General features: G+C 40.9%; 1 protein-coding gene across 2 annotated transcripts in view; it reads right to left on the bottom strand.

Moving 5' to 3' along the window:
• The window catches only part of LOC136443677 (ephrin type-B receptor 3-like), a 100,133-nt gene that overhangs the window by 18,989 nt on the left and 63,711 nt on the right, over positions 1–17,433 (bottom strand). For both annotated transcript variants that reach the window (XM_066440998.1, XM_066440999.1), the window contains exon 5: positions 13,663–13,995. In XM_066440998.1, the coding sequence (XP_066297095.1) occupies positions 13,663–13,995 (333 nt within the window). The remainder of the gene's footprint in view (positions 1–13,662; positions 13,996–17,433) is intronic.

The raw sequence follows: 17,433 nt of genomic DNA, 5'->3' as shown, positions 1-17,433 counted from the left end.
TCACTACCAAAGTGGAGCAGACATAAATATTTTCCTCATCTGTAACGATACCATGTGCCACCATTCATTATCTTAACATTTTCCCTGCTAATGCAGTCTTTTGGTACCAAACTTGAGTAATTCCATTTTCCCAGGTTTGCCATTATATAGTAGAGTGCAATCAGAGCACTGAGTTGTGAGTGAACTCAAAGTCAAATCTTGAAGATATTTTCTTTTGTACAATTAAAATGCTATTAAGGTCAGTCAAACCCTTATCTTGTCTTTGAATCTTAAGAAAATCTAACATCTGAAATATGGAAACTGAAAAGGAGGGGGAGGCTGACTACCCATAATCCCTCCCATTAGTCAGGTGACCCCTGACCTCCCCGGGCAGTTCATATTTCATGTTGGAGTCCTAGAATGTACAAGGTCGTGACATGACACACATGGTTTTGAACAAAAATGGTGTCACATTTTGCTGTGAATTCTTTTGCAACAGGGGCTCCACGAAACTGACGTTTCTTGCAGGTGTTCACAGTTTTGGCTCTTTCTCTGCCAAAAATGGTCTCAAATCATATTTGGCTGGGTCAGGATTTGTGCAGGTGTGCAAAATTTCAAAGCAATTACACTCACATAAGATTAAGAACATGAAGCATGTTCTGTAACATGATTTATTACTGTTCTATTTTGCCAAAATTTGATAAAGAAAGCCACTGTTCAGACTGAAATGTCACTGGGAAAATGTTGTCCATTGTTGTATATAATCAAAGACAATGAATACTAAGTAAAATTTAACGTCTGACAAAAATTCCCTCATAACAGAACTTTCATTGAATCCGTTATGCTAGCTAGATCTAAATAGATCTTTTTATCAGGAAATTCCTATACCAAATTGTGACCAAGGGAGCTATAAAAAAAACGTTCTCAACCATTCCATTCACACAGGACCAAAACCCCTAACCTGGCCAAGCACACATGGGACTAGAACCCCTAACCCGGGCAGGTGAGGCACTGATTGGTAACTGCTCTCTTGTGCAGCAAGGCGGAAAAATAAATCTGGTCCCAGATTAATCCAGGGACCCGTCTGACTCTCTAGCTGATCACTAAACACCAGTTGAGGATAATCAGTGTTCGGCGGTGGAAATACTTCAACGTGATGAAAGGTCTGGCTCTATTTTTGCCAAATTGTTTTGGAATCCAGACAGCTTATTTCCTTTTCTTTCCAAGTGGGAGTACTTGGAGTGATGAAAGTTACAACTTAGGTTCAGATAACTCTGCAGTTCTTGGCTCAGTTCCTCTTCATACCCATTGAGATTGTAACTTATTTACAAGGATCAGCTGCATTTACTAAAGGGAGGCTTAACTGAACTCTGTCCACAGCTAACTTTGTCTGCAACTTGAATAGTTTGAACTGCTAAATATTCTTTCATTTTTGTCTAGATCTAAATGTGCAACATTAGGTTACATTTTGTATGTATTACACGGGAGGAAATGTCCATCAATGACATAAAAGACTCCCCTCTGTAGTGGCATGTGTCCGACATTATGACCCTCCATAAAACCATCACAACTAAAGACGACCATTAGTGCAACATTTATGGTTGGAACATTCTCCCCACAGCTGTAACTATGGCCCTTGCCAGTTGGGTCCATGCCAGGACACTTTTTACATGCATGTACTGCCATCAATCTAACTCCAAACACATGAGCAGCTTTTCCTTCTAATTCCATTAATTGAAATTTATCCCTTAACAGCTGTTCTACTAATTGCTACTTTCCCAGACTAATGAAGACTTCCTTAAATGGGAAGTCCTCCTTTAAGAATGATAGTGACCCATGTAAGGAGAAGGAAGACTACATGCCCCTAAGTCCTTGTGGTGAACTTCTTAACTAGCGTAGGATTGAGATTTCAGGGACTTACTAAAAGGGAGTCCTTGGCTCCCAGGAGTTTTGTTTGTGAAGTTTTTCCCACAGCACAAATTTGGAGGCAGTTTTTACTTCTTCAACTCTAACAATCTGTTTCCTTTGTTCAAAACAGCCTGGTGAATCTCGACACGGAGGCAAAGAGAGAGAGAGAGACAGGGCCTACAGCGAAAAAGCTGTCAAAGATGACAAATCCAGACAAGAGGACCCACTGGCCCACATGTCACAGTACCACCATTACTCCCAAATATAAAATACCCCTGACGTTTCCACCTTTACTGGAATATCTTCAGGGATATGTCTAGACAGACTTCCTGTGAAATCCTGCAGATTTTATACTCAGCCATACACAGAGTTACATAAGAGTGAGTCAGCAGATTTAAAGTTAACTTGATGACAGCTGACACCCAAGGACGAAACATGACTTTGGACTTGTAATTTCCATCTCCAGTTGGAAGTAATGCACTTGGACGTTTCGGTGAAAACAGACACTACACACAAATGCAAATGTCAACTATTACACCATATTGCTATAGATCTGTGTGAGATGTTCACAAGTATAGTCATTTTTATACTGTTATTATATGTTATATGTTATTTAGATCTAAACAGGCTAGGCAATGTTTTGTGTGAAATATACAGTAGTATAGTAAGGGATGGCTGTTGGAATGGTGACCATTGTCAATTTCTTGGCTATTACGGGACAATATATATTTAATGTTCTAGAATTTGCTCTCACATGAAAGATAAAGAAAAGCAATGAGCAGATGAACCCACAGTGCAATATCAACGGCTCATTCAGCCATGCAGGAGTGGAAGAAATTACATCTTTTACTGTCTAAAGTGACCCAATTTTCATACTATACGGTCCATGGTAGACACCTCACAACAACCCGATTACCCTGGGCACAAGATTACCCTGGGGACAAGAAGGCGCCCAAACAGTAGTTTCCATCCTCATCAGGCCAGTTTGGGCCTCGCCAAATCATTTCTTGGGTTCTTGGCCATTTTAACGTAAAACTAAAAAAGTACCTTGATTCTGGGATATCTTGACATAGAAATCAAAGAAGAGGATAAATGGAAAACTTAAAGGTGACTAAATTTTACCCCCTGAAACTGAGTGTATCAAGGTACAGACTACCCCTCTGACTCAGTTTCGAAATCTCTCAGTTCAACATCATTTTCTACATTCAAGAACCAGTAGATTACACAGGTGTCATCTGACGCAAGGTTAGCTAGAGGTCGTGACCCAAAATATAAAAAAAGCCCAGATGAACTGACAGAAGAGATTTGCATAATTTCATAAATATCCCAGGGAAGACTTTTGAAATTAAAAGGTCAAAGGGGAGGGGTGGAGGAGATTGGAGTGCCGATATAATGGATGATGGACCGCAAGAACCATCCATCCGTCATTTTCCTTCTTCTTATAAACATCCAACGTAATGTTCTACATATTGTTGTGTTATAACATTAAACCAATTCAGAGGAAAGCTTTATAGATATCTTTTAGTTAATACTCTTCAAGGCAATATGTGTTATCTATAAACAATTTTTCCATGATTTTGAACACAAGCAAATTTTCATTTATGACCTTTTGAAATGCCCAGTTCCATCAAGGGATAGGCACAGCCAGTTAAGCATCACCTCCCGTTATTATGACATGCTCTATTTATTTGGCAGCTTCATAACCTCAAATAATATCTATCAATATGGGGTAGGGGTAGTGGGACATTCTGGCATCTTTCTCAATTTTCTTTTCATTCAAAAATGGTCTATAACAACTAGGGCTTGGCTGCCACCATTGAGAGCACATTTATAGCATATTTCACATTTACAGTACACAATTTAACTTTAACACACTGAGTGCCCCCATTTCTTGCAGATGTAATAACACGAGTTATCAAGGACATTTGAATGTACATATCGGCAGAAAGATTACATTCAGGGCGGCAATGTGCTCTTTACTTGAACCCTTTTAGGTTTATGGTTGAATCGTTTCTGCGTTGTCGCGACTGAAACGGCCCAAATTTTCTGCTGAATATGAATCAGAGTCAGTGAAGGGTAGAGGGAAGCAAGAAATTACTCTTAGCTAGTAAAGGTTAGAATTGGTTGCCAGATTGATTGAATTTTTATGGAAAACTCATATCCAAATGATAATTTCAAGAACATGTAGAAGTATTCATTCAGAGAGAAAATTGCTGATGAAAGTTGGAAGGATTGGGAGTGCATGATAACCTATTAAAAGAGAAAAATGCAATGTATAGTCTAGTTACTCCTGAAAATATTGAAACTTTTGCAGTGGTTTTTATCTTTATTTATGACACTGCGAATATATCTCCATTTTATGACAGGATGTGTCAACCTAATTTTTCCTCTGACCGTAAAACAAAACCAACAAGAAAGTTAGTTACATTTTGTGACTGTTGTCTCTATAGTTTGATTTCACAGATGAAAAAATTCAAGTGTTCTACTTTGAAAGTTTAATGAAGGCATTACCTTTGTTAACATGCAGTTTTTATAAGAAATACAAGGTTAGGCTAAGCTCCTGATGGTCTGGGGTCTGTGAGTAGATTTTCAGGTCAGACCTTCGGCCCTTCACATCAACGGGGGTATCATAAAACTGATCCCCAAGAGCAGTTTGTGAACTACAGGTCAACTTCATAAGTCTGGATCAACCTTACTGTACTCTCAGCGCTCCACCAAACTTTAGAGGGTAAAGGTACTCTTTTAATGTCTTGTGGCACATACACATACTGTAAATCTTGAAATGTACATTGTATGCAGTGGTTTTATTTTCACAGACCGTAAATATGCTAACTAAGGTACTACAGGCTTTTTCAGCTGCAAAAACTTCCTTTCGATACCTATCTTCTGCAGAATTACGTCCCCACAAAAAAAAGAAATTCATAGTTCTGTAGCGAGAATTCGTAGGTATACAGCATTTGCATAACTCAAGAAGCCATGGATGGATAGTTATGATATTCTGGTACGTTGTTACATGTAGGGCTTGACCTCTCAAAGAAATGGCTAGATTTTGGAAGATTGTTCCAATTACATATCCACGTTGTTCCCCAGTCTTTACGGCAGTGAATAATTGTTCCCACCCCATATAAAGTCTCTGCCCTCCCTTCCCCACTGGCGCCAACCCTAATAAATACCATCAAGGTTAATATGGAGAATTACATCCACTTCACTTCAGGTCGGCAGAAACGCAAATCACTGATTTGATGACATGGTTACCAGTGGATACACGGAAACAGGGATCAGCAATATTGTTGGCTGTAGTAAAATTATACAGGAAGCTTAGACATGTACTTGTGAAGAATTACACATGTTTATGTTACTCTGCCTATGTTTCTTTTATGTTTATAATCACCATTTCCCATGAAGCTAGGACAGGGAGACAGCATTGCTTCAACAGACCAGATTACGGATATGAATGCCCGGACAAATCCCGTCCTTGTGGTCCAACAATGCCTTATTTTGTTGGTGTTAGCTGCTACAGACACCAACATAAACATACTACATAGATAAACAGCCCCTTGTTTCTCTTACAGTGTCCGCATTCCTCACATCCTTTATCCCTCCACCATGCGTGTACTCTGTCTAGATCCGCTGGTCTTGGGAAATTCCTCTCAAAAAATCCCTCAACACCTCGCTTAGGAAGATATTTTCTATCAGCACATTTCGGGGACGCTCTGGATAAGGAGGTGTTATAGTTTATCTATCAGAATTCCCTCAAGCTTGCTGCTTCTCTGTGTACAACAGATACTGCTGGGCCACTGATCCAGACAAGACCCTGTTATGAGTTTCTCTCTTCTGCAGTAACCAAGATCACCGGCTGAACTAACACATTGCAAATCCGTGTATAACCTTGATACATGTACAATTAAAATTGCTAGCACATGTAACAAGGAATCAGTCGAACTAGATACCTGCAAAAGACAACAAAAGTCTATTTTCATCCTTTTCTTGTGCTATTCTAGGCCAACCTGCGAATACGAACTCGATAGACAATTAATTTCTAGATCGTGCATCAGGATTTAGAAAACGTATCTGACATTTTTAGGTCAGTTCTGGATGAAGTACTAATCTTCATGTTGACTGGATGAAGGGATCAATTTTGTTTTCCTAAATTTCTGGTCATCCAAATAATTTCCTCCCCAAAGTCGTGATACCTTCAATAAGTGACCTCGAACTGTCTTGAAGACTCATGCCAAGAGTCTTGGGAGGAGAGGGAAGAAACTTAACCTGTCCTGTCAGCTTCCTTAATCCAAGGAGTATCAAAACAAGGGATCAAGTAGAATAGGAGCTGGCTGTTTTTGTTTAGAGGAAGGATATGGCAGTAATCCGTCCACCTTTTGTGTACTGTGGGGCAATCTAAACCAAGCTTCTTCTCAAGTCATCAACTGCCAATGTGGTAGAGTACATAACAATAGGAGAATACCCCTTTGTTGGTTTATGGGGAAGATATTTATTGTTGTAGGTAAGTCAGGCTCAGGTGAGAATAACGATGGGATGAGAATTGTTAACTTTAGGGAGGTACCTCCCACCTGGCAGACAGGTGTCTTGGAAAGAAGAGCTACCTTAAGACAGACACTAACCTAACATTTATTCTAACTGGGATCGCAGTGTTTGTACAGCTTGAGTCCAGCATTCTCTGTCTGTAGTCTTAGTGGGGGATTTCAGCATCGCATGTCACTCAAATGCACTGATCATAGACAACATTTTGTATTTCAGACACCATTACCACACAAAAGTGCACAGTAGAACAGGTTTCAAATCTACCTGCCTTAGTGTCTGCTACAAAAGTACATAAAGAAAGTAACAAAGTTTTAAGTACTATTTGATATATTCGATGAACATAGAACACTGACAATCTTTTGAACATCAAGTATTCTGAAATCATTTTTCCATCTTTTTACGTGTAAAATCTTTATCTGATTTTCCTTCAATAAAGCTCTGTGAAACAAGGAATTTACTTGGCATGTCCCTAAGACCCCGTAAGTGAAGACTTTATCCTCAGATAGAAGACAGCTGCCTCAAAGACTGGACAGGGCAAGAAATCAATTACTTAGCTGGGAAATCTCGGAATCTGAGGAATCAGTGGAAATCTCCGCCACCACATCAGACCCTTCCATACATGGCAAGGTGCCCTAAGACCAAAAGCTGCCAAGGAGAGTAGCCCAGACTGCTTAAGAAGGCTTATAATTCCTTGCAGCCCTTCTAAGACAATTAGCGGAGCAAGAGATGCCAAGGAGGTGGGTTATCTCTGATGAAGGAAGTCAGGTGATCAAAGTTATCACAGGAAGGAGAAGTCCAACAGATGTTGGGCTTACTCACCAATCCCTGCCCTGGTGTCTTAATTAAATCAGAAAACACCCTTCAAAGAAGCTGAAGGACCCAAGAAAAACACCAGAAATGTGAACTAATCTGTTTGCAGAGGGAAGCTGTAAAACATCTAAATTGGCTCTCAAATTGCCAAGTCAGAATTCCAACTCTGACTGCGTGTGGTGCTTCCATCAGCATGGGTGGGCATTTTCGTCCAATCATATTCCATTCTTAGTCTGCATCTGATAGGAGATAAGTATCCAGGACTTTTGTCTGTAAAAGGATTAGGTTGTTTGGGTGCATACTGTCGGAAGATCTTAAGAAATGAATTTCTCTTTCAAGGGGTAAAGAAATTAAATAATTCTTATGTATCAATTCTGAAGAAAAAAAACATTTACAAAATAGCCTTATAGGATGATGTTATAAATGAAAACTTTGCTTCATCTGTTTCTTGAAAAACTTTAAGGAACACAAATCCTTCTAATACAGTGAAGAAAGTTTCCTTCCGTTCTTACCAAGGGTTCTTCACTTGCCTTGTCTGTCTTACACTTGCCTTGCAAAACAAGAACCTGTCGAACTTGTATCTAAACTTTTACATTGGGGATCTAGACTTCTATATTGCGGGGATGGTTGCAAGCTCACTTCTGGCTCGCTGCCGAATCCTGCCTCCCACAGAATGATTAGTCATTGATTCCTTTTCTGGTTGTTGCAGATGTGATCAATAGTTTTTAATTATTGAAACTCCCTTGTTATTGCTCTTGTCCTTTTGAATATTGAACACCTCCAGACGTCCGTCTTCCCTGCCGTGGTACAGACATTCCCGTCCTTCACCCATGGTTCCTTAGAGGTTTCTTGTGAAGTTTTCGTGAAAAGAAGACTCTAAGAAGTCTGACAAGACTTCTGATAACAAACTTAACAGGCCCATACTTTTACTCACTTTACTTAAGAAGTTTCTTGCAAACCTTTCAGAAATGCAGAGGCTTTCAAAGTCTTACAGTTTCTTGAGAGGTTTTCGAGACAGAAGACTCTTTAAAAGTCTGACAAGACTTCTGATAGCAAACTTAACATGCTTGTCCTTTTACTCACTTAAATTAGCAGCTAACAGTGAGTCTGACATAAAAAGCTTTATACAATGTTTCTACTGCTCAGCAAATTCAACCATAAAGAACGGTTGAACAACATTCCTATCCGTTTGGTAGTGCCTAGTGACTCTGTAAAATTTACAAGGTTGCTAACATAGAATCTCCCTCAGGCAACTCATGACAATGTTACCATCATTACACTGTATAATCCAGAAATTGAAGACAACCATTTCCTCAAGCATCTTTCTGATCCGTCTATGACCTGTGGATGAATGACACTCCTATTGTCCACTGGTGTTTTGTTCCGCCATAAAATTTACAAACCGGCAGCTCTGTTTCTAGTCAAGGAAAACTTCCCTCAGGCTGCCCACGACAAAGTCACCTCTGTTACATTGGATCACCTGACAATTCAGAACGACCTTTTCCTTAAGATGACGGACGAGAAAGGCGGAGTTCTTAAGTAGACAGGATTCAGTATCTTGATCTGCCCTGAAGTTTGTCAAAGGGAGGCGTCGTAACGACTTGGGGACGGATTAGGTACAAGTCCTTTCTGAAGGCAGCCAAATCTGCACACGATTTTCCAAGATCTACTGATCAAAATCAGATCCCTCTTTGATCGAAAATGGATTTCTTTGGATTTTCTGATCATCCTGTTATTATTGGTTTCATTCCATCTACAGTACTGCTATGTAGTATATCATTGCAACTGCAACTCAATGAAAGCATACCCTCTTTTCCCTCAAATTCTCAGACATTTCTATACGCTTTCTCTTAGTCTACCTTACATTATCAGTTCCAATGGAGGCAAAATGTAGTATCAACCTTTAAGCTACATGCTATACTTTGTGAAAAATGTAGGGAATGGCAACCTATACCTACCATATACTTACATCTCGTAGCAGATAAAAATGTAGGTTAATCATAACTCGTAAAGATCAAAGAAAACCAAGGAAGTGAAGTCAAAGACTGAGAAAACAACTTGTATCCATGCAGGTACCAAAACACATAAACACTGGCCCTGCCTCAGGTGCGAGGCAGCACCAAACACATTTCCCAGTGTTTACACATGCCTTGAGACACTTGCAAATCAAACATGAACCAAGACGACGGGCTCCTCCCTAATCCCAGCCTACAGGTAAACCTGTCTGTCTTCCAGCTTTTAAGAGCCGTGATAATCCATCCTTCATTCCTGGTGCCACACCTGGGGCCTGAACCCGCAACCTGGCGGCCCAGACACTCCCAAACACCTTTTACTGCTGCTGGCTTTATATAACCTGCTAGGTTATTCCTTGCCTGGTGAATGTGAAAACACAAGAACTACTGTACATGTACAGATGTGGAGAAGATATAGTTTGGGTACCATCCTGGTTGAGGGTTGTCCCTGTAGCTCAACTGGGAGCAGCCCCACATTTACACAGACTACTTCCTCGTTTCTTTACCTCTGCTTTAACTGGTTGCAACCAGAGCAGGCCGTGGGTAGCAACCATTGGAGCAAACATAAACTAATCAGGATACGGTACACAGGTTAGAAAAGAGACATACACTCTCCTGAACGAGAAATTCCAGTACCCAATCAATGAAGACCCCTTGGCTAAACAGACCTCATAAGCTACCTTCAATCCACCGTACCCAAGGATGCAACCCAGCATAATATAGGTCGTTGGTCATATTCAATAACGACAGAGAAGTTACAACAATATTTCTGGGTCCCTCGCCAATCTAGGACTGTCTCCAGGACCCTTCCCTCCATCCATACCTGGACAAAAATTTTCTTCTTGGGACAGAAAAAATTTACCCTTTCCGTCGCAAATTCTGAACTTTATGACATGAAATTGATAAAAATTTATCGTTGTAAGCAAATTTAACAAAAATTCAAAACATTGGCTCCCAAACAATGAGTGGGACGGGGAAAAATTCAAAGCTAGAGACAGACCTGCAAGATGACTGGAGGCCATACCACATATTTTCCTTTGATGAGGTGATCCCTGGATGATCGAGTGGATAACAAACTTCATTCCTGACTTAAAGGCCGAGGCCCTGTCTTTGATCGAGTTTGACAGTTTGAATCCTGATTAAATCCTCTCGCAATGATATGTGCTGGAGATTTTAACCACATCCAGAAGCAAATGTCACATTGGACACACCTTAGACTACACAGGAAAGGACAGTGAACATCAATCTGACACAAAAGTGCCCCAATTTGTACCACAAAACTAAAACCTTGCCACCAAGAGCTAGAGGTAGTTGACCTGACTTGTCTTACATTTAACCAGCCACTGCAAGATTTATAGTAACACACATTTCACCCAAGTAATCAAGCAAGACTTTCTCCCGAAGCTATGCATAGTAACCTAATTCTTCTCTAAAGACTCCAGTATACTGTTTCAGAAGACATATTTCTTTCCACTGCAGTGGCAAGGGGAAATCTTAATTGCTACACATGTATTCCCTTGACATTTTTTTCCTATATGTGTCACAAACATCTAAATCTATACATACTTTATACAAATATAGTAAGTTAGCTTCTTTTCATATAGCCTTTGGCACTGAGTTTCAAAGGACATATTACTTATTAAGGCTTAGAAGAAAAGTTAAGAAACATGAGTTTTGATTACTATTCCCTTGGCGTATTTTCTGCCAGAGTTCTTCAACTTCTGTTGGTTTTGAGGCGACGCGACTGCACCTTTCCATCACCTGAGCACCTCTCATCATCACATTAATCACACAGGTGACCTCAGCAGAGCTGCAATCCACCAACCTGCCAGGTACGCTCACCTGGAAGCACCTGGGATCACCGCTGAAGGGTCCCCCACCTGACGCCTGCTGCGGGAATTAGTTTGGGGTGGCTGGACGAGACTCTCACAGCCCCCCACCCATAACAATCTGGGCTTCAAACTAACGCTACACAATCTTGATTACTCGTTTGATGAATAGGTGTGTCTACATTATGGATAAGTACAGAAGCTTAACTGAGACCTACTTGCAAAAATTGTACCCAGGAGTTGAAAAATCCTAAAAATCAAAAAGCTACAAAGTTTTCTCTATAATGCATTCGAACCTTGAAACTTTACCCCGCCCCACCCAAATACTAGAGCCTTTACAACTGCCTATGGCAGTAAAGGATTATGCAATAAGCTCCCAATGCCACAGCTTCTGCCCAACCATCTATTTCAACAGGGACTGCCATAAATTTTGTTTTCATTTCTGTCTTTCTGGCCCGTTGGCCCTTTTCAGTGACTCACAAATAAATGTAAATCATGCATTAAACTTGTATGGCCGAACTACAGTTTACAAGCAAACTGCATGTACAAAATGTACATTAAGGCAATCACTAGCACTACTCCAACCCTGTAGCCTGTCATATAAAACATGGGCACTTTATTTTTGCATTCACAGATAAACAAAGGAAGAGTGGCAGCCAGGAAAGGATCAAAGAATATGTGTTATGTACAGCTAATGAAAGTACAAAGCAACGGGGTATAGATTGTGATACATAGGTCATCTTGTTTATGACCCGTCCTGACCCTCTCAGAAAAGAGTATTTCTTACCCTGGGGTTAGGATTAACTGAACCTCTTGGTTTGATAAAATCAGCTCAAATATGAGGCCGCGATCGTTGCTATGACCAGAAAAACACTCAGGAGAAATTTGAATGTTGTGAAATGTCAAAGCAATAATGCCCTTAACCATGAATTTCATGAAATAGGGCACAACCTCCAACATTGCTGAAGATGATATGCTGTAAACTTGAATGTAGAGAAAATGTCAGTAAACCCGGCTTCTGTTCTTTTGACCCCAACAAGTCCTTTCTTGTAACATTCATCCTTTCTGTACATCGAGCACAATGAAGGCATGCAAATAAGTGACTCTGAAAGAAGTTCAAGTTTTGGTACAATATTCATTACCTGAGAATGGCTTCACATTTAGGTTGATTTAACGTCGTGATAAACTTGCTGAAAGTTTTCCATCACTAGCGAAAGATTTGCGAGCCCCATCGGCAAGATTTGATATGGCCATGGCCGCAGCTGTGCTTCTTGGACCGTGCACTATGGAGGGAGATGAGAATTTGTTGCCAGAGGGAGCGAACGTGGTGCTAATTTTACACTGCACTTGCCTCGTCTGCCTCTGCTGATTGAACACCGGCAGACGCATGACCACATTTCAAAGACACATGTTCCAGTACATCATCGCAACTTATGGCTGGGGCAACGCCAATGGCCTCCATCGCTCACAAAGTTTGGGAGAACTGACAGACCTTCAACTCAAACCTTACTCAGGCTCAAGATTATTCTCTGTACTATTTGAATCAGTCTAGTGTCATAGAATCATCAGTATTCCGTTAGCTTGGTATTCTGTTACTAGTGTTAGCTTACCAAACTGCAAGTTGTGTACAGTTGTATGTCTTTTTATGCAAACTTAAAAAGTTTCTGCAGGTGGGTTTTTGGAGGCCTGATTTTGGTTTAAAAAACAGAATTTTCTATGTTTGATCTATCCTGAAGTCAAGGTCGTGCCGCTCTTGATAATTATTGATCCAGACAGTCGTGGAGACAAATCGTGCGCTTAATTAGTGATGGCCATTTCCTGTAATCAGTTTTGTGGTGGCTGTCGTCCTGGACAAAACTTATTACCAAATAATTGAATCTATAAAGTACTTCTTATTAATCAAGGGAGCAGGTAAGTCACCTTAGGGACTGCAATCAGTTTTTTTGGCGTAGAATTGATATATTTTCTGGGTAAGGAAAAGTATGTTATTCCAACATGTATTCTAAGGTCGAAGAAAAATGCTTCTCCTCAAGGCAGAATAGATATACAGATATTGATCCTGCTTGATATTGATTTGTTTGCTCCACAATGAGGGACATGGAGGATCAAAGTGTAAGACAATGAACAACTATTCGTACGCAAGTACAGATTGCTACAAAATGTTGTTTGAAAATTTTGACCTATGCACCAGGGTGGTTGAACTTAAAGGCCCGCTTTTCCATTTCATTTTAGTGATTTTGAAAGTCTTATAAACAAAAGAGAACGAAAGCCACAGAAACCAGTCTGTGCTAATCTTTGCCCATCCACGGAGAAGAGACACTGACTGGTATTGAGTGGTAGTTAGACTTTTCATTACCCCAATAAGTGAGGCTTAAGGAAATAAATACCAGTATTGATCTTTGTCTTAGGCAGTTCCAGGAACGTAAGCCCCTCGTAGAGGTCTGGCTAATTAAGTGTCTTTCTCGATAACCTTCCAGACGAAGTCCCTACATAGTACCATCGCTTACCTAAGAGGTTACCTAAGAGGTTACCTGAAAGAAATTTATCAGCTTAAGGTGAAGGTTGTACAGAAAAAGTCTTCCTACCTGCAACGTTGGTCTTCAGAGTGATGGACTCGAATCTGTCGGTGACGCCACTCACAGCTGACACTCCGTTTTCCGCGTGGACCTCGAACTTGTAGCGGGTGTGCGCCATGAGGCCCTGGATCTTGACCCAGCTGGCACGGATGTCGTCTTTACTGGGGTTGTACTGGACTGAGTCGTCGCACTGCGTGCAGACCCCGCTCTCGGAACACTGCTGACACACGACCTTGTAGACGAGGTCATCGCGCCCGCCGTCGTCAAGCGGTGCCTCCCAGGACAGGTCCACGGTCGTCTTGTTGACGGTTGAGACCATGTTTCTCGGCTTGGAGGGGGGTGCTGCAATAACAACAAGGTTTAAATTGTAAAGATATGTCGAGGAAGGTTTGACATCTAAGTATTATACTAATAAGAAACAAAACACTTACTCAAAGTACTGGACAGATCTTGAAGTATAAACTGTTACTTTGCGTAAAATTGTAAACAATTTGCAGAAATTCACTTTGTTGCACTGGGTCCATCTAATTGTAAAATCTGTGAACCAGATACCATCATTGACAGCTGTCAATCATTTTAATCACCATTTTCTTTTAATTACTTCATTTCAGAACAGTTGCTTCAGAAGTTCAAACGCTAAATTGCTGGCATGAATGCGAACTAGAAGCCACCGGTGCCTCAATAGCACTTAATTCACACGAACACATTAATATCCATCCCAGTCGGGCCAGTCATCCAAGAAACGCGCGTTTCCACCTTCCTCGGGATCAGACTTGACCTTCTATTGATCCGCCATTTCTCCGGGGTCAGGTCAAGGCGGTGGGGTCGCCGCAATGATGTTTGTGCATTATGCGGAGGCATTATATCTCATGTATCGTACTAGGGTATGTCGACCTTGCAAATGAAATCATCCTCCTACAAATATGTCTTCATAACCGGGTTTAACGTGCATCGATTCTTTCCAATGTTCTACCAAGAAAACCACGAGAGGTCGATCCAGCGATGCTTTCGCTGCAGCAAATTTTTGGACATGAAAAAACAAGAAATCATGCCATTAGGTGGCTAATGCGTGTGTAGGCGGACATGACACGAGGGTTACTTTACTAGCTTCTATAATGTCTGTGTCTGGCGAGACAACATTTCATCTCTGCCATTCAAAATCCATTCCCTTCACTTATGCAAGCATCTCCCATTTACCCATGCCCACATGGCAAGGTTGGCTTTCACCCAAGCCAAACTGCCACTGTGTAATGTTGTTTCACAAGGTCATAGGCAACACCCAACCAAAGTCACAGATTCCACCCCTCAAAGTAAAATCAGATGTGTTCTAAATCTGTTCTTGTGTAAGGGCAGAGCAGACAAGACCTTGAGAAGGTTTCTTGATGGCAAAAGGAACCAACAGACTACAAAAGCCGAGACCTTTAGCCCCCCTCCCCCCAACATTAGTTTTGCCCTTACACCTGCAATCTCTTGAGGGAAGGTCTAGAGTGAAGATATGGGCTGGATGTCAAGGTCAGAGCAAAGGTCACACTCTTCAGGCAGTACTAGCCCCATCTGTATTCATCCCCTCTGCTAGAAGGGTCAGAGGTCACAGGTAGTGATAAAGAATATTGCAAGCAACACTACATCAAGGCTCATGATGAGACATACTTAAAGGTTATGTTCTATGTTGCTTTCTTGAACTTGAACTCCATAAAATTTGTCCTGTTTACAACTGCAGCCGATTGGTCAAGGTGTAGAGCCACGATATTTCGGGAGTAGATGATCAGCCATGTGACAAAATCAAGTCTAGACACTCAATGGTTATACGTTAGGAAAAAGTTGGGGTCCATTCAAACTTTACGAAGATGTCTGGAACAGATATGCTTGCAGTCACGTTTTGATCACGTAATGCAACGAGGTAGCGACTGCCTTTTAAAATCCGGCTTACTCAATGTCAGCATGTAAATAACAGAGATGGTATCTGTTCACTGGCTGATGAAATCGCTGGCTTGTCATGAGCCAGTCTGTATGGAGCCTGTAAGGTGTTTTCAAAGTGCCGGTTCCTTAAAAGTCAAGCAAATCTACTGCCTTTACTCTGGAGCCTTGCTCCGGCAACCTAGTATTTCAGTAACTGAAATCTGGGAGGTGTTTCAACTACAAAGGTACCTGCTCTTACAGATCAATGGTGAATTCAGATCACAAACTTTGATACGAGTACAAACCAGAGCCCCAGGTTTGCTTGTATAGGATACGGCCTGCTAGAGATTGGACCATGTAGTGTTTTGATAGGATAGAGATCTTTACATGGCTGGAAATGAATGTTTGATGTATCTATTGTAGGATTGCTTATGAAAGATAAGTCAAAGCAACATTACAGGTTTCCAATACTGTGTCTCCTTGATCAAAATGTTTCTTAAAGTCTGTCAGTCAAACAAAATTTCACGATTGTGGCTTTATTGATCTTAGCTTTTACTGGAGTATGGCAGCTTGCCTTTATCTATTATGTGCTTGTCAATGTAATTTCCTATTTATATGTACTCTATTGTGAGTTTTATAGAACCAAGGAAGAGTAACGATTTTGCCATGCTTTCCATTACAGGGCTCTCAATAAAAAGAACGGTGAGCAGATAGGTATGTGCATTGTACTTTGTCAGCATATCTAGTATTGGCAGCCATTCAAATTGGTGTCCATATCATAACTGTGCAGTAAAGAGTTCTGAAAGTCTTTACAAGGCTACTGCTTTTCCAAGGTTGACTGCATAAAGTTTTCTGGCCCCGAGGGCGTAAGGTCAGTCAATCCAATGTCTGAAACTGAACTTTTTTGGCACAGGGTAGGAGAATTAGACCTTGAATTGGTTATTTCAGAATTGGTATGGGATCGAAACTGTCTTAGTCTGTCCTTGAGCTTCATCCTTGAGACAGGAAACATCTTAGAGGGCTAATCAAATGACAAATCCTTGAAGATTACAGGAGGAAAGCCTGGCTGGACATCAGACGGTGCCTGCAGTTCAGAAACTAAAGCCTTTATCAGTCCTATTATTGCCATCATTACAGTACAATCAGGGGTATATAATATAGGAAAATCACTCTTAAGCCTTGGGAATACAAAATGGACATTCAGTCCTACTTCATAACTTATAAGCCTTTGTACATTTCAGAAAAGTGGGGGACAGTTTCATGGCATTTTTAAGGACTAGAAACCGTTTCCTTACAATAACCTTAAAATTTTGTAAGGATCTGTACTATAGGATTCAACAGAAAACGTAGCAGGTTCTGGATTCCTTTAAAACTACGTCAGTGGCAATGGAAGATTTACAAACTCGAGATAAAAACAGTTTTTAGTGTCGGTTTGTTTTTAGAAAGACAAATGGCACACTGCGGAGGATAGGGAGATACGTAAACTGTTATCACGCTCATCAGAAGTATTTTTCTGTAATCTTAATGGTAGAATCTCGCCCCTGGCACTTTGTTCAATTACAGTAGAGGAGCCGGGGTGAAATTTATGGTAGAGTGGGTGCATATCTCCGCTCGGGTCCCATAAAGAGCCACTGTTTGCTCAATGCATCAATCTCCTGGCCATAATGATTCCTGGATGTCTGAAGAGCCAACAATAATAACTGCTGTTGCAGAAAAAATATTCCTCTTTCGGGAAAACCCAACAGCGCTACAGGCCACTCTCCAGGCTGCACGCAGCCACACTTTCCCGACGAGCAACTTTACAGCCATTTGTCTGCGTAAAACTCGTGCGACAAGGAAATTGCGCTATCATATTGAAACCAATTCTTTAAAGGAAAGCAT

The sequence above is a fragment of the Branchiostoma lanceolatum genome, chromosome 10 (assembly GCF_035083965.1).
Source record: "Branchiostoma lanceolatum isolate klBraLanc5 chromosome 10, klBraLanc5.hap2, whole genome shotgun sequence".
NCBI classification, from domain to species: domain Eukaryota; kingdom Metazoa; phylum Chordata; class Leptocardii; order Amphioxiformes; family Branchiostomatidae; genus Branchiostoma; species Branchiostoma lanceolatum.
This window is presented reverse-complemented; position numbering and strand designations above follow the sequence as displayed.